This window comes from Phoxinus phoxinus (assembly GCF_949152265.1).
Source record: "Phoxinus phoxinus genome assembly, chromosome: 2".
Taxonomy (NCBI): Eukaryota; Metazoa; Chordata; class Actinopteri; order Cypriniformes; family Leuciscidae; genus Phoxinus; species Phoxinus phoxinus.
Genome location: NC_136877.1, coordinates 41,513,970 through 41,533,149, shown reverse-complemented (window position 1 = coordinate 41,533,149; position 19,180 = coordinate 41,513,970). Strand labels below are relative to the sequence as shown.

General features: G+C 36.5%; 1 protein-coding gene across 4 annotated transcripts in view; it reads right to left on the bottom strand.

Annotated features, from left to right (window-relative positions):
- arnt2 (aryl-hydrocarbon receptor nuclear translocator 2) overlaps window positions 1–19,180 on the bottom strand; it is a 79,250-nt gene that overhangs the window by 26,635 nt on the left and 33,435 nt on the right. For all 4 annotated transcript variants that reach the window (XM_079638291.1, XM_079638292.1, XM_079638289.1 and 1 more), the window contains 5 exons: window positions 16,111–16,196; window positions 11,817–11,893; window positions 10,618–10,752; window positions 10,248–10,322; window positions 4,107–4,258 (listed from right to left, as the gene is read on the bottom strand). In XM_079638291.1, coding sequence (XP_079494417.1) covers window positions 4,107–4,258; window positions 10,248–10,322; window positions 10,618–10,752; window positions 11,817–11,893; window positions 16,111–16,196 — 525 coding nt within the window. The remainder of the gene's footprint in view (window positions 1–4,106; window positions 4,259–10,247; window positions 10,323–10,617; window positions 10,753–11,816; window positions 11,894–16,110; window positions 16,197–19,180) is intronic.

Here is a 19,180-nt window from a genome sequence, read left to right as displayed (position 1 = left end):
AAATAGAGAGCAGGATATGAACACTTATTCCACACACAAAACAAACACACAGCGAACCTAACAAGAGCTCAAACATTACAATGTGCAAATACTCTCTTGTTTTTCCATTGTGTGAAGAGAATTACTGGCAAGGAAATTATGAAATGATGAGAAAGTTTATTGACCATGGAAGAGGGGGATGTCCATTTTGTAACAGACTCGATTTCAGTAGCATTCATTAGCAGTGCTGTGAAAGCTACTTTGCAACCGCTGTTTGCCAAGCTATACCCATAATTGACTGCTCATACTCGCTCAAAATACCAAGAAATGTAGCAGTATTCATGCTACATCATGACTCTGCTAATTACTGGGAAGCTATGCTATATGCTACATAGCTCCTGTACTGACAATGAAGTTAAGTTTAATAGTATTTTCTCACAGAGTTTTCCCTCAAACTGATTCTGGATTAGAAAGGGACACAAGCTCTGTTTCAAAACCATAGTTAGATGTTTAAGCATCATTGAAATGCTATTGACGCAAAGGCATCAAACAGCAGGTAGCAAAATTACACAGCCTTCATTATGAAGCGGAGAGAAATGCTAATTTTAAATATCACTCATGCAGAACTGAAAAGTATAAAGAGAGAGATCATTCTAATTCTCGTTAAAAAAATAACTGCTTTATTCACTATTTAAGCTTTCAGAGCTTTTTTTCCATTGTTAGCTTAGCAACATGGGCTAAAAGGGAGTGGAAATCAAACTCAAATCAAAATGTTTTGCCAAATTAGTCACTTATATGAGGTTTAATTTCAAATGGAGAGTAGAACTTCAGCTTGAGCTTCAGGTGCGTTAAAATATCGGAACTTTTTCAGCTTGACCGTATGCGACTACCAGACTGGTTGTGATGTATGCTAATCATATGAGAGCAAAAAACTGTTCTCCTCTAAAGCGTTAATCCTTACACTATTTGATAAATAATTATGTCTGTAATGAATATTTTATAATTATTTATGCTCATTGGCCCTAAAAAAGCAACTATGCTTTCAAAACTATTGGCATCATTGTTTTGTGTGGATATATATATTCACGCTCAATCACTTTCGGAGTGGAGGATAAAGGCTCCTTCACGACCAATTTGAAAGTTCAGTGCAACTTCCACGAGACGACAAAAATGCAACAATCAGTCAATAGTGATAGTGGAAAGCAGCTTCAGAAGCCAGCTGACAACAGGTTATGTTTTGTGCATTGACAGGTTAGATTAGGCGAACTAAATGCTTCTATTTTCAAAGTACATTTGGTGACTATATTCTCCTCGCTGGACCATGTCCTTAGATAAGCCCATTCTAAAAGACATAAATAAATAAATAAATATCCAAAGTAGCACCTGAGGGCAAACTATAAACAACCTGCTTTAAATGCATATCTACAAGTTCACAGGACTAATGTGGGCATAAATCAACCCCATTTTGCCAACACCAGCTGAACAGGCAAATATTTCAAAAGTGTTAAACAGAAGGAGAATGAATGGTATTGATTTCAGACCTGATGCCGGAGGACCAAATGTCTCGAGGCAGGTCACATGGATGTGCCTGACTGGTGCTAATTACAGAAATTACCTAAAACCATCAGTCATCAGAAGAAGAGCACCTGTTTGGAATTAGTGATGCACCAACACCATTTTAGCTAAACATTGAAACCAAAATTAATGTTTTCATTTAGCTGAACTGAAACCAAAAATAACGTTTATTTAATTCATAATTTAGTTAATTATTCACTTGTAATAATTAACACAAATATAGCTGCAAGCAGCAATCACCGGGGCCAAGCGCAAGGCAAGACGACAAGACGTGCCAAAGTGGCTGGGAGTGAGAGATCAACTGCAGCAAGGAGCAATTGAAGACATTTAAATATGAATTTTGGCAAAATGGTTGACAAATCACATGCATTAACTTAAAAATATGATTTAAAAGATTTTCACTTTCGACCAATAGGTGGCGCAGTTACAAAACTGATGTGATGTGGTCAGAGTGAAGTGACAATGACACATACAAAGTTTGGTGTCAATATGTCAAGGCATTGCAGATATAAAGCCTGAATAGTCATTTTGGCATCATGCCTCAACTTTGCATCTTCGGTATACAAAAACGGTTTTGTCTATCGACACGAAATCCATAACTTTTACTCGGCACGGTCTGGAGATGACACGAACCGATTTTGGTGAAAATCGGACCTTCGGTCTAGGAGGAGTTCGAAAAAGTAGGTTTTAAAAGAAAATAAAGATGGCGGACAGGAAGTTTGGCTGACTATGGCAAAATTGGCATCTATGTTTTCAGCATAACCCAAGGAATCTATTGAGATCAGTGTCATTACTATAGGCAAATGTATTCAAAAGTTATTCGCATTTTTGGAAATTTCATTATAACTTTTGACCAAAAGGTGGCGCTGTCTCATAAATTTTTGAGTACCTTTAGGGCGTTGTACTGATGACCCACACTGAGTTTCGTAACGATACGTTCATGCGTTCATAAAATACAGCATTTTAGCACATAATTCAAAATGGCCGACAGCCAAAATGGCCGATATGGGGAAATTGAATATCAGTCAACTCAGCACGACGCCCTGAATCTAACGAGACCACTTTTGTAATTTTTGGACAAACCGTTCAGAAGTTATAAGCAAAAACATAAATTCTTCATATCTCCGGACCAGTAGGTGGCGCTGCGCCGAAACGCAACATGTAGCCTCAGGTCATGCTTGTGATGACATGTACCAAATTTGGTCTGAATCCGATAAAGCGTTGTGGAGATACGGCCTTACGTCTGTTTTCGGAAGCGCTACGTAAAATTTATTTGCGCGGTATTCGAGAACGGTAATTCGAATCAACTTGAATTCCATAACTTTTGGTCGTCAAGGTCTGGAGATGATCTGGTTCATTTTTCGTGAAATTCGGAGCAACGGCCTAGGAGGAGTTCGAAAAAGTAGGTTTTTCGGAAAATTCAAAATGGCGGGAAAACTATTATGACGGAAAAAGACGTCATATGATGCATTCGAATCGTCGTGAGCTCAGTCAGGAATCAGAGGAAAAAGGAATTTTGTTTCTAGCCCTTGTGGTTCAAAAGTTATTAGCATAAACATGAGTGAAACTTTGGACAGCTGGTGGCGCTAGAGGGAATGAGTTGGAGACTCCAAATTTGCTATGGTGATAGTTCAGGCTGTCCTCTATCACTGTGCCAATTTTCATAAGTTTCCCGCAAACGGTTCTATAGGCTGCCATAGACGCCCAGTCGGAAAAAGAAAAAAAAGAAGAAGAAGAAGAACGGGAACAGATACAATAGGTGCCCGCACCTTCAGTGCTTGGCCCCTAAATAATACGTACACAGACATGTCAATTATATAATTAGGTTTCTACTCAAATTTGTTATTGAAATATGAACATTTAAATTGTGGCTCTAATAAAAACTTTAAAGACGGATATATTTAAACTTACATTAAATAATGAAGACAACAGTTTAAGTAAAAATGTAATATAGTGCATATATTTAGAAAAATGCACCTCTCTAGTGATTTTTTCTAGCTGACTATCGAGCTGTGGACAATGAATGGCTTTCCTGAGGTAAATGTGACATTATATTGCTGACAAACACTTTTATTGAAGTCTTTCTGCAGCTAAAACACTGCTGTAGCAATTACATGAGACATGATACATTTCAGTACGATTACTGGATGGTAGGCACACTACAAATAATGTTTAGTGAAGTTTTGTTCATGCATCAACTGAAAACAGCACCGGTTCATCAAAATGAAGATCCATTAAAACAAGAAATCGATATTTTTAACCCAGCCCTGGCTTCCACACAGCTTGCTGTTGTTTATCCACATTGTGTGTACATAATAGATGCTGACAGACTCAAAACGTGCCATTGGAGAAAAGCTGAATGACCACATCGGACAATTATTTCGGCCCTCAAAACCGAAAAATCATTTTCAGCCAAATATTTGTAGTTGCCAAAATTTTAGGGTATCAATATTTGAAATAATATTATCAGTAAGGATTTTAGTTGTTCCAAACAAAGTATGACAAATCTATTGCAACAGCCTTTAAAGAGATGACAAAAGGTTTGGACATACTTGACATTGGTGTTGGTGCAGATGATGTACTCGATTTCGTCTGAATAAGGGTTCTGGAAGGTGAAACTGCTGGTTCTGATGAGCATCCACTCTCGGTTCTTCATCCGGAACCGGTACATGACTGAGAGAACCTGCCCTTTCAGCTTGACCACCTGAACGCAACAGAAACACGGGAGGACAGGGAACATCAATTCACATCACATGCACTTACATCTTAGAAATTTAAATGTGTAAGACTGTCCTGAACCAGACTGGGGGCGCCGGGTAGCTCTAAAGGGGCACTAAGTTACAACTTATGCACTACTAAATGTGTTCGTGTTAAAGTCGTAATTAAAACAAAATTCAGACCTCTTGCCTTTTTATGGTAAATTGCAGTATTTGATTAATCAGTGCACATCATTATCTGTTTAAAATTCATGTGCCCTCATAATCTTTAATCAAAATAACGTCCCCTGCCTCTTGCAGCAACATCTCTTCACTGTTGAACCGACCAACAGCAAACAAACATCCAATCAATTCCCCATGGACAAAATCAAGCCCCATCCTGACTTTTTTCTTTTTCTAGAAGCAGTTTCAAAAGACTATCACAATTTCAGTTTCATACCGACTCAGGAGCAAATGTTGGAATAGAACTGTAGAGTGATCAAATTGCATCAACACGCTCATATTTTACCTGACTGACTTAAACCCTTTAGACGATATGATGATGTTGGCGTTTACACTCGTTTACGTTAAGAGAACATTATGTGAATGAATGACTCTAAACAGCGCGTGTGCATGTGTGCATCGTTCCGCTCACGTTTTTTTGTATCTGTTTATATTTACTGCTCCTTATTAATTTCAAATACAATTTCTGAGTGTCATTAACATATAAAATACATATTATTTTATCACCAAGTATTGTTCGTATTTTAATGGAAAATTATTTTTACTGTTAGTTATGTGAGGCAAAAGATTAAGCAGGATAAACTGAAATTCACAGCATTTAAACGACTTCTGCTCACAAATTAAAGGATGCTATTGCATTACTGAAGGCAAAAAACATAATATGTAACTACATATTTAATTTTCCTTACGATCTAACCCTAACCCCTAACCTGCCTTAAGAACTAAGGGTGAAACCAAATTAAGCAGGGTTATTGTTATTAACTAAAACTATAAAAAATATTTATGTTAATTGAGGTAAAGATGAAATAAAATAAAATAAAATATAAATATTAGTTTAAAAACTAAAAGTAAAAGTAAACTAAAATTAGAAATGTTGCCTTGGCAATAAACTGAAATAAGTTTACGCACTACAATTTTCACCTGGAAATAAATAAAAACTATAACTGAAATTTAAAATAGCTATTTAAAATAATAATAATAAAAAAATGACAAAAGCACATAATGAAATTACTAAAACATGAAAACTAAAAATATAAAAATAAAAGCTAATTCAAAATATGAATGAAACTATAATAAAACTAAAATAACACTGGTACAGAGTTAGTTACAAACTAGCTATTTACAAAGCTTAGTGTGGACTTTATGTTCCAGTTTATGTAAGAACTTACGAATAGCTGGTGCAACCATATACACTGATCTTTATTTCCATGCTCGACATAAGGAACAAGCTAAATCTAACCAAACGGTTCCTAAAGCAAATACCAAATGTATTAATAAGGTACCCCACCAGAAACCAAAATTAAGAGTATTACAATTGTGAACACAGGAATTAAGAACATTAAAATTGTACATGCTTTATGCAAGAATTATAATTAATAATTAAATACAGAAGACAAACAAACCCCTCTACAGACAACATCAACGACTAACGTTTACCATTATTGGTTTATGTGGATGCATAAAGGGGGTTTTCCCTTTCAGAGCTCCACGAGGCAACGCATGAGGAGGAGTATTCCTCACATTACGGATGCAAAAAACATTTGTATGAGGAACAAGACTGGCTCATCTCGAGCAAATGTCAGACTCTGGACTGCATCCACACGCTCGCCACACAGTCACCTCTATTGTCACTTAAAGCAATGTTTGCCCATCCAAGTACAGAGATTGCTTTAAATAAAAAGCTGTGCCCAGAGAAAACAACTTTCCACTCAACAGAGCATGAAAGACAACAAGAAAGATCTTCTAAGTTCAAAAACCTTATAAAGTATCTGGCGAAAATGGCTCTCTTAAACAAACAGCACAGCCGGCAGCACTTCAAGTGAGTCAAATAAAAAATACAGTGAGTTTAAAGAAAATAAAGAGAAACTTGACTTTTTTAGATGTATATCCTGCTTTGAGAGAGGAGAGAGGATATGGAATATTATTCTTGGCGACAAGAGTCCACTTTCCCTTTAGCCTTGAGAAATCTCAGGAGGGAGGGAAAGACACAAACATTTTTTTCAGAACGTCACCTCCTTCTGAAACAGAACCCAGAGTTCATAGTGTCAGAGCTAAACCAAACCTGAGGTCACATGACTCACACGGACCTCTTAACAGAAGCACCTTGCGCTGTTTGGACATTTATGTTGTTGTTTTTTTACTCGCTCTTAAAACTAAAGGTTCTCTATTGGCATCAATGGGTCTAAAGAACCTTTAATGTTCATAGAACCTTTACATTCCACAAAAGGTTCTTTAGATTATTAAAATGTCCTTCACACTAAGAAAAAAAAAGTTCTTTAAGAAAAAGGTTCTTTGGAAAACCAAAAAAAAGTTATTCTATTATATTTATATTATATATGTATATTATAATATTCTATTATATCTATTATATTATAGTATATTATAAGAGTGTCTGAAGTCACTAAAGGGCCATTTTTATAGTAGACATCTTGGTAGTAAGTACTGAGAAGTGTACTCATTAAGCACATGTATAACACTGAAAAACATCCTGGTGGTTGCTTTTAGACAGAACAGAATGTAAAAAAGCCTTACTAAGCGTGTTCTCAAAGATTTACAATTTCCATGCCACAGAGTTTAATATATTGGGAAAAACATCAATGTAAATCATGTCATGTAAAGTACAACTATGGAAATTATAGCCAATACTGATAATCATTTGCATTTTGAAGCCAATAACTGATATATTGGTTAATTTTAGATATAAATCTACATTCTTTGAGACTGATAACAAAAAATATGCTCACCTTATAATAAATGTAAAGTGAAAAATGGCCTTTAGTTTTAAAACCGATGCAACAAAAGAAAACAATTGAATCAATTAGCAAATGCATGCGTACAATGGACCACTGGATTAAAGAAATGATACATGCCTATGTACAACAAACAGTGTTGTTGGTGTTAGAACTAAAAATAAAACAATTAAAAATAAATGTCATTAAGTGAAATAAAACTCTAAAACAAAATAATAGCTGAAAGTTTTAAACTTCAAAAACTTAAATGAAAAGGAGAAATGTTACTTTGGCAACTAAATGAAATAGGTAAAAAAAAAAAGTTAAGTAGGTTGAAGTACTAAAATTACTAGAACTGAATTAAAGCTAAATAGAAATATTGGAAAAAAAATTACAAAAGCACATAACAAAACACTAAAACTTAATCTAAAATTAAAATAGAAAAAAGTTGTATTATAAATTATTTATAATGATGAAATATTAATTTTAAAAGTTATTAAAATATGAATGAACACTAAAATAGCATATAAATAATACAAATATTACCCTGATAACAAAGAAAGCAACAAAATACCTGGGTGCAAAGGGGGGAAAAAAAATCTTACAGGCTCCAAGAAAACATTTGATTTAATTTGTGGTTAAAAATAGGTAGACCAATTAGAATGAATATGATGTCCCATGACCATTTGCCTATAATTAAATATTAAATGCATCAGCTTATTATTTTACTTAAGTCACATGACCGCAGATATACTGCCTCCCTAGCTGTGATTTACCGATCTGCAATTGAATGGATTGTGAACATTAACCAGAATGAAGATGGGAGTTTGAGGGTGGGACGCTGAAAAATAGGGATTTGTGGTTTCCACCAAATAGGGGAAACTTTTTAATATCAAAGTGTTATTAAATCAGATTAGATAAAAATTATAAAACCAGGAATGTGTATTGAAAGGTCAATTTAAAGCTTAAGTTGACTTCAGGGAATTCTGGATTGTGATATATCAGGGCAGGAACTTAGATTTATATCTCTCTATGAATTTCATTCTTCATTCTTTTATGACAAATGGTCTCTTCATCTTCTTCACGTGGTAAAGAATCTGTCAAGTAAGAATCCAGTAGTCCTCAAAATCAAATGATTTTGAGCAACCCAGTGAATGTATATTGTTCTAGCCTCTGACATCTTCCGGGACTTAATATCGAAACTACAGGCCAAGAATAACACACAATCTCCAGCCTTTCACCGTCTCGCTACGCATAAATTGTCGACTTTTGTTCCACTTGGCTTCAAAAGTACAAGATAAGACACAGATAAGACTCAGAAACAGGTGTCTATGTGAGCGTTTGCTTGTGCACGACAACGTATATGTGTGGTCTCGAGTTTCGAAGGAGTCTAGTTATCTGAAGGCTTTTCTGGATATCAGCCAAAGGGGTCTTTATCAGCCGTCAACAGACCTACGCAGAGAAACGGGGGAAAGTACTTTGACAAATCTCTTTGTGGCGTACCTGACCACTCAACCTTGGCCTTCTGGGAAAAGCGAGGCGGAGAATTTGAGGGTCTTTTAAGAAGCGGAGCACGTAATATAGAGGGCACAATCATCTAGGGAGTAAAGCCCACCTTCAAGTGCCCACAATATCATCCCATGGGGTGGAATACCAACACACACACACACACACACACACACACACAGTTGGCATAAATGTGTGTGGATATCAGGATGTGAAGAGAATACTGATGATAGCTGACAGGAAGTTGAAGACAAAGAAAAAGGGGCTGAAAAGACTGAAAGCTAGGGGAATAAAGAGCAGGATAAAAGAAAGACAGTGAGTTTTTGTAAAAGACCAAAGATAAAGAGGTAGGATGAGGAAAAGAGCAGGGAAAAACACGACCCGACAGGAAGAGTAAGAGGCGAAGCCAAAAAGACCTGTGTGGAGTACCAGCTTGTGGTTTAATTGGCAAAGTGATACAAGAGAAAGACTAAATCCAACAGAAGAAATGGTGAAAACTGCGGAAGAGGACCGTGGAAGAGACCACTCGACCACCCTTTGGCCATACTCCACAGGCACTCGGCGGACTCTGAGAAACCCTCACGGTGGCCAATCAACACCTATTATCTGACTCCAAGGAGAGCCGCAGCTACTGGTACTGAATGACTAACCAAACAGCACTTGAGTTCACTTCCTAGTGCTGACTGGAGAGGGGAAGCTAAGGAGTGTGGGGCGTGTTGAGAAGAATTTGTTTTTATTGGCAAGCAAAGTTCACACAATGTCACCCCAGAGCTCAGAGGTTGCCGTTTCATAGCTTTGGAGACAATCAAGTTCTCAGTTATGTAGCCTTGTCTTAGAAGTTTCTCCTGAAATAAGGAGAATTCTTACTAACTGCAATTCTTGACATGAAACAACATCACATGAAAAACACCCCAAAGGTCGACTTCTTGCGTTGCTCTCAGATTACCGGAATAATCACAATAAGCGCACACTATTTTCAATGCGACTGACTTAACGGAGTTCAGCACTCAGCACCGCATTTTCTAATGTGAAGTGTATTTTAAATATTTCTTTTTAAAGAGCCTATCTCAAGATGGTTGGAGCGGTCTGTTGCATTCATTTGCACTCTTTCTTTCTTGTGGAATCTAAAGGAATCAATCTAAAGGGAATACGCCTTTGGGCCAGATTCTTCAGAAAATCTTAAGAAAGAAGATTTAAAACCTTCCAATAAGGTATCATTAATTAACATTAACGAACAATGAGAAATACATGCATTACAGTGTTTGTTAACGTTAATAAAAATGCAGCTGTTCATTGTTAGTTAATGTCAACACAGGTCCATTACATAATATACAAATATACAACTTTTAATTAATTAATTAATTAGTTACATTTATATAGCGCTTTGTCTGAGACCTCAAAGTGCTTTACATTGAAGGGGGGGAATCTCCTCAACCACCACCAATGTGCGTGTGTGCGTGTGTGTGTGTGTGTGAGACCAGATCAGCATTGGCTGTTGGGTGTGGTCTGGTTGACGTACCTGCTGAAAGCTCTCTCGCAGGTGGCTCTGGTCCTCTGGATGGCAGAACTCTAGAATGTCTTTCCCAAGAAGATCCTGTGTAAACAATTAAAATGAACAGTCATATGAATGCTTGATTTATATGACTATATAATATATATATATATATATATACAGCATCAGGGTTATATAATGAATAATAACTGGAACATTTGGACTATTTCAAGCAGTGATAAGCCTCCATTGTTCTCTATTATTCAGAAAATGAATCTGTGATTAAGGACATATATGCATCACAAATAAACAAATAGGACATAAATACTGTCAAAACACTGCCTTAATAATTTGCAACTGTGCAATAATATAATGCTGTACGTTTAATCAAAATGACCTGAGGCTGGTAGCCAATCACATTGATGCAACGAGGGTCCACAAACGTGATAATGCCATCCGAGTTGTGACGGGAAAGAAATTCCGTTGGCACAGATAGTCCGTTCATATCCATGGAAACTGGAGAGCTGGTCACCTGAGGAACAAGATAAAGGGATCTTTACACAACAGATGGTCAGGATGATCAGTCTTTAGACACAAACACCATCACACACTTCTAATAGATCATAAATAATGATTTAAGAGCCATTGTTTTTTTATGAGTCTACACTTCCTGTGCAAATCCTGCATAGTGCACCTTTAAGTACTCAAAAGTTGCTGATATTTATTAAAGCAAGAAATACTTTTCCGCAGTGACACTTGAGTATAACAAATGAGTTTGTTATATGAGAGCTGACGAGGTACTTTTTTATGACAGATGAATTAAGTTCCCAGAAAAAGCATGTGCCAAGAAATATACGTTTTGGTAAACGACAGAATCAACATATCCTAATATTTCTTCTGTGCAAAGTATTACTTACATTTTGAAATCCCAGACTCATAACTCATCGAGATAAATCATTTTCACAAACAAGTTGAATCAAAGATAAATGCACCTTAGATAATTGGGTTCTCTTATTGGAAAAGAAGTACCGGTAGTTGTAAAAAAAGAAAATAAAATAGACTTTTACATTTTATGAAGGCAATGAATGTGGTGCTTGCATATGCAAAACAATGCTATGGAGATGTGGGTGGTAACTGTGACATTGCTATGCCTTTTATGAGTGGTTTTAGCAAGCAATGTTTGTCAAGTCACCTTTATTTATATAGCGCTTTATACAATACAGATTGTTTCAAAGCAGCTTTACAGTGATAACAGGAAAAATATTCAATGATGCAAACAGTTCATTTCGGCTGTACAGCCAAAAATAGTGTCATTGTTCAGCTGAAGTCAGTTCAGTGTTGATTCAGTTCAGTTGTAAAGATAATCAACTATTAAATGAGTTAATTTCATCTATAAAGCAGTTCTGCGGAAAAACAGTGATGTCGTCGTGCAGCTCAGTTCAGTTCTCATCTAATCCATTTGCTAGGGTTTTGTGGAGGCTTTCTAATATGTCGCTATGCGGTTGATGGGGTGTTCTAGTTTGTTGATAATATCCATGTTTTTGTTGCCATATACAGTATGTCAGATATCCCAGCATTTAAGGTTGGCATACGTACCTGCAGTCTTCCAATCGCAACCAAGCAGTATTTGCTGGTTTGACCTGCTTCCGTATCTTCATCCGGAATAGTCATGCCTGAAAAAGACACGTACACAAGAACAGTCATTGGTCCGAACAAGCACTGATGTCACACTGAAGACATGTGAAGAGATCTGAAATAGTCACAGTTTGGCTGGCTCTAGCGTTGTCCTGATGTCTAAACTGTTTATTCGTAACTCCTTTTTCCAATGAGAAGAACTCTTGCAACACCACACAAGGACCTGTTTGGGAATCTTTGCGCAAAACGTGTTTTCGATCCCACTAATAGCATCTGCTTGTCTGTTTTGTAAATGTCTCCCTGAGTCACCAGGAGTTTTTTTTTTATGCGTAATGATTTACTTTATTCGCCCAAAACCAGTAGCAAGGTGGTTGTTTTTGGACGTTGCCATGCCGTGTTTATCGGAAATAAACGCTACATGAAGTCACGGCAGATGGAGATCAGGGCGGAGGAGCGATTCCTGTCCTGGAGTTTTGTTTAAGCAAAAACAAAGCGTTTAATCTCTTTTTAATTACATTAACGGTTTCTCGTTGACACACTTCCTTCTTAGCTTTGACCTCATTACGGTTGATGGCTAAAAAGCTTTTCAGGATACAAGGGTCTTTGTGAATGACTCAAGATAAAAGTCAAATACGAGAGTGAGAAAGAACAAAAGAAGTAAAATACCTTTTTAAAAATAATGTTTTTAAATGTTTTTTACACTAAATGCCTATTTTTAGCTTATTTTATCTTCAAAAGAACTCTATACAAAAAAAATTGGGCTCAACCAATCATGTGACAGAGGGGCGAGACTATTGGGTTGTCCAGCCAATAGAATGCAATGGATTGCGGAAGTAAAAAAAAAAAATTCTCTATAAAGGAATTTAGATTTTGAACAATAACATATACCGGTAAACCTTTTAAGACAGAGCTACTGTGAGCTATGAGGCTGTTAATTGATGTTACATGCTTTTGTTGAAGCCATTAGCCCACTTTATTTTAACATTTTTAAATGACAGTGTTATGAACAGGAGAATCCATGAAAAGCGACATTGATTCTGCCCTGAAATCTCCACCAATCAGGAAAGCTTGTAATGTTGTGATTCACCTCATAACTGGTTGATTTGGTTAATGGCAACTCTTTCACAAAGACTTTTTTAAAAAATGATGGGAAAAAAATACTTCTGAAACCAAGGATGCTAAAGAAGTGGCCAGGCACTGTTGCACTCAATGGTGGATAGATTTCTCAAGGTATGATGGTTTCAAACCAGTAGCTTGTGATTCTGGTCAATTCATTTAAAGAATCCCTTCATAAGACTTCATGAAACTGCATGTTTGTTTTTATGCGCATCCAGCAAAGACAACATATAAATATTTACAGAATAATACATGTATAGTATGGGACATTTATAATCTCATTGCCATTATTTCATGGTCTGTTACCACATTCATACTGCAAACTGTCACCTCGAGTAAAACACAACTCAATTCATCAGAGGCGCATGGCAGTGCAAGGAACGCTAGTTTCCAAAACGAATGACTCTGTAATACAAATAAACAGGAACAGCTGTATATATATATATAAATATATATACATCACTGTTTACTCTGCATAAATGACATTCAGAAAAAAGAAAAAAAAACTTCTCTACAAACAGGCTGCATACTACAGACAGATGCACCAAAGTTTTGAATTAATTTACTGCCTTTAATTGACATTAAAAACTGACATTATACAAGCAGACAGGATTCATTTGGTCGCATATAATAATAAAGTAATAAAGAGCACATAATGTGTTTTGCGAACGATATGAAACCGATCAACAATCCATATCAGGAACATCTGGTGTGGCCAGAGCGCTTACTAACCATTAATGCACTGATTAACATTCAGTGTGATGAAAATGATACAATCTTAGCTTAGATTACCACATTCCAATATGACACAATATTGGCTGACAATCAAGTGTTGCAGGTTATTTTTATCCTTACTTTGTGCCGTTATGCAACAAACAGGATGTCGTGCATGTGCGATTAATTTTTATGACACACACATATGGCAAATTTGTAGGAGATGTGCTCGGAGGATACCTGGAGAACCTCCAGATAAGATATGAGGCAAAAAGTTCACATGTGGGCTTTTGAGTTTAGGGTTGCTCAATTCTCTGCTCTTTCTCTGTCAATGTCTTCCTTTCACACAGCACACATGCTGTTGTACTAATAGGAATTGCAGGCCGGGGGGGATCTTGCGTGCCGGTGTCATATGGGAGTCATCCAAAACTCCAGACAGTTCTGTGGACCGGAGGACTCTAAAAGAATTTAACACCAAATTCCAGAGTTCTAATATGTCAAGGAGTTCAAACACATGTTCAATGTCTGCCACGAGGATTCAGATTGTGAGTTCCACAATACATCTGCTTGTGATTCTGATATTGATTAAGTCATATTTAACATCAAAACATGATTCAATTAATATTTTTTGGAACCAGTTAATTTACATGTATCGGGAACACAATAGGGTTGCATTTGTTAATATTAGTTAACTATATTAGTTAATACTTTTAGCTGATGTTCATTTCAACATCTACTAATACATTTTTAGGTCACACTTCTCACTATTAACTACGACTTTTGCCTCAAACTTCCAATTACTGTTTATTAATAGATAATAATGTAGTTGTTAAGTTTAGGTATTGGGTAGGATTAAGGGATGTAGAATCTAGTCATGCAGAATAATGCATTAATATGTGCTTTATAAGTACTAATAATCAGCCAATATCCTAGTAATATGCATGCTAATAAGCGACTAGTTAATAGAGAGAATTGAACCCTAAACTAAAGTGTTATCCATTTTTAAAATTAAAAGCTGTATCTGTTAATATTATTTAAAGGACCTGAGCTAACATAAACTAACACTTAAAGGCACAGTATGTAATTTTCACCACTAGAGGTCGTATATTCAAAACAGAGTGATGTGCTAGATGCTATAACTACTACTTATGAGACATTTTTTCATGAGACTCACGCTGCGTCCGAAGTTGCATAATGTCTGAGTAGGTACCGGTACTACATTTGAATTTGAATTTATTTCATGGCCGTTAAAAAAGTACGCTCTATATAGTATGAATGAAATTCAGACGTACTACATCCGCCATGTTGTCACTGTCACGTGACCTACCAGCATAATTTGTGTTGCTTTAATTCCATTCATAAATACCCTTCTGTGGCCTCACGGGATAGTAAATGGTCCATCAAATGCACACTTCACAATCTTGCCAGAAGTAGTAAGTCATCCAAGGACTTTTCGCCAACTGTTTTTCAAATACTATGTATTTGGACATACTACTATTTTGGCATACTGTTTTTCGAAAACTATATAGTAGGGAAGAATTAGATTTTTGGATGCAGCAACACTGTGTTGCCATGGTTTCTACGGCAGTAAAAGCGGAAACAGAGGATCAGCGGACATGACGACATTGACAGTCGATGCATTGAGGAGGGATGTTACACTGGTTAAATTCAGAGAAATTTTATGTATTGCTCATTGTTAGTTAAAGGTGCTGTATGGAGTTTTCAGCGGCATCTAGCGGTGATGTTTCAAATTGCAACCAAAACGTTTACAAGCGAGTGCTCGTGCGCGTGCTTTCTTTTGTTTTTTATTATTATGTGGAGTTTGTGTTGGAGTCTGTTGTGCTGGTCATTTCCTAGTATTAGCAGACTCCATGTCATAAAGTTACAGTGTCGTCGCTGTTGAGTGCAAAGTCAGTAGACGAGGCGAGACGCTCGGGAGCGCGCATGCAGGTCTCAGTCACGTCACTGGATTTCGCGGCAAATCAGACCCGGAGACTTCACATAGAAATAGGAATACTTGCTTTCAGAGGTAATAGCAAAACCCGCCAAGTGGATCATTTTATTGTGAGATTACAACCCCTTTACACACAGGTAATAAAAAATGGATTCATTTTAGTAGAAAAACTCCATACAGCACCTTTAATCCATTACCTAATATTATTTAACAGGATCTTGTTGTCAAGTGTTACTCATGTAAAAAAAAAAAAAAAAAATCAATAGAATAAAAAAATATTTTCAAATAAGTACACTAGCTTATAGATTAGCATCAATTGATTTCATGTGTTCTTTTAGCTAGTTACTACACAACACCGTTACACTTCTGAGTATTTCTTTGTGTCTCTCAGAATTGTTTGTATATTTGTTAGTTTCTCTCTGATTCAGTGGCTTTGAACTGAAAGAGATGTGAGCGTGTTTGTGTACGTACCCGCTGGCGGCCAGGCCTTGATGTAGCCAGTACAGTGCACAACAGAGTACTGAGCCTCCCCCTCCTTAGATGGGCCAAGACCATTTCTGCGAAACAAAGAGAAATGAAACAAACAAAACATGTCTGGTAATCGTGTTTGGTACATTAAAGTTGGCATTCAGGTCATATTAGGATAACGGTCTGCAGGATCTGATTTGGAAAGCCGGCACGAACCTCAGCAAAAATGTTCCCTTCAACGTTTCACATCAAAATATAACACAGAAGCACAACAACATGGCTATCTGCAAACATCAAGATTATTTCAGTGTTGCTTTTCCAAAGTTTGTATTTTAATACCATCTTCAAATCACTTTGTTGAAAAGTTTGGGGACGGTAAGATTTTTTAATGCTTTTGAAAAGTCTCTTTTGCTCACCATGGCAGCATTTATTTGATCACAAATACAGTAAAGACAGTAATATCATGAAAGATTATTACAACTTCAAATAACAGTTTTCTATTTTAATATATTTTAAAATGCAATTTATTCCTGTTATGCAAAGCTGAATTCTCAGCATCATTTCAGTCTTCAGAGTCACATGCTCCATCAGAAATAATTATAATTTGCTGATTTGCTGCTCAAGAAACATTTAATATTTTTGCGAAAACACTGTGATAATTTTTTTTCAGGATTCTCTGATGAATAGAAAAAAACTGTAATGAATTGTAGTACTGACACATTGCATTTTTTTTTATAAATGTTTTTTTCATACATTTATAAAGGGTTTTATAAATACAGAGGTACCAGAATGTATGGCAAAATTAAGTAACTTATTAAATGAATTAACAATATGTGCAAATTAATTTTAATCTTACGCCTAATATGATGAAAACAGCTTTGTTAATGTTTCTTGTCCCGTCACATTGACAGTTACGAATTACATAACACGATTCACGTAAATTATGCAGTATATTATCAACTCAAAATGGTGATATTAGACAAAAGTTTATTAGTTTGCATCCTTGATTATTTCGGTTGATCGTTTAAAATTTCTATCGTAAAATAAACTATCGTAAAACATCTGTCAAATATTAAATTTTTAGTTTAGCTACTTGCATCTTATCTCGCACTTTTATGAACTGAAGCATCGCGGTGGAATTTGCGCTCAGAAGCTTCTGTTAACATAAAGCCCGCCTACTTTCATTTGATTTGTCATCTCAAACATTTAGACATTGACGAGCGCTATCTGACTGCGGAGGCAGCTCAGGTGAGAAGGGTAGTTATCTTGGCGTTGTGTAATATCCTTGCAGCACTAAAGTAGAGTTAATACTGGCCAATTATTTCTATAAGTCTCACTATATACTCCTCCGAAAAATGCAGAGGTCTTGACCTTAATGGTAGGTACCAGTATATACATATAATTCACCTGAGCAATCTCCTGAGGAACCAAAATAACATTCACTCGGCGCTTCTGAGCTTAGGAGATATTAAAAAAGCAAGGGGTAACCAAATTTTCACAATATCCATAAACCCGGAGTCAGACATTTTTTTACTCAATCCATTACTACAAAGAAATTTGTGTGCCTTTCTCATAATGTTCTTCATGCGCTCTGTGCACACTCCCACCCCCCTGTCAAATCAGCCAAGATTAGTCATAGTTATTCCATTTAATTTGCTATAATTCATTTGTTAATGTTTAATTAGCTCAAGTAGCAGAGCATGGTGCTAGCTACGCCATGGCATTTACCTTGAATTCATTATTTAACTCTTGTTTATGAGCTCAACTGGTTGGGCATTGCGCAAGCAACACCAGATCATAAGTTTGATTCCCAGGGAAAACACATAATGATAAAGTGTATTCTTTGAATGCAAAATCCAAGTCAGTTTGGATAAAGCATCTGCAAAATGGGTGAATTGAAATATTGAATATTTATTTTGTTTAAGATTTATTATCCAACAACATCCCTCATCCACTTGGTACTTCTCACATCTGTGTGTTTTGTGAACTGTACGACAGCCCTTATTCATTTTTGCATAAAAGCTTGACACACGTACGCCATTTATCATTTAGACATCTGATATGTACTTTTCTCACAGATGTTCCTGGAAGAGGTGATTCCTGCATTCCAGAGCTGTTATGGCCCGCAAAACACACAGCGCTGCAAGTTTGATGCAGACAAACAACATGCCTGCTGTGGAGAGGAGGGCAGTGGGTTCAGCATCAGGGGTCAAAGGGCGAATTTCCGGAGGAATGAATGGGAACATTGGCGTTACATTCTCAGGTATTCTCAGTATACATCCTAGAACAAATTCTAGGAAATTTCTTGAAGAAACAAAACTCCTAGAAGTCGTTCCTAAGAATGTAATGCCAACTGTCCTAGTTGACAAATCGACGCTGAAAAGTGCCGCAAGACAAATTGTGATTCCCAGATAAGATTTTCCATAAAAAGGCCTGTTTACACCTGGTCACTTAATGCATTTTTACTGATCGGATAGATATCTGATTTGAAATGGTTCCATTTACACCTGGCCAAATAAATGTGTCTCTGCAAAACGAATATAAATCCGATTCAATTCCCGTGCTAAATTTACGTTCACATCTACGAAAGCAACAGAGATGCGCTTCATTTTATTTATCAGCTAATTTCAAGATCAAAAAACGCAATAGGAGAAAGAGCGGCATCAACACTGGCAAGATGATTTAGTCTCACTACGTTTAATGAAGACGATTGGGAGTTGAGCGTCTGCGACTTAATTTCAGTTTCATTTGCGCCTTTGTTTACTGGAGAGATACTCAGCTACTCATCTGCAGCGATGCGTGTTGCATCTGTAACGCTGTCATATCGGGCTATAACATGTCATATACACCTTGCATTTTCAAGTGTCCAGTTTTGTCTGGAATGCGTCTCAGACCACTTCCTGAAGTGGTTTGAGTGATTTAAATCAGTTTCGGAGGGCATTTACACTTGATATTTTCACGATCCGATAGCTGATCAGAAGAAATGCATGAAGTGACCAGGTGTTTTTTCATGACCTTGGGTATTTGGAATTGTATGTGTGCCATCTATGTATTGTATAATTATATATGGTCT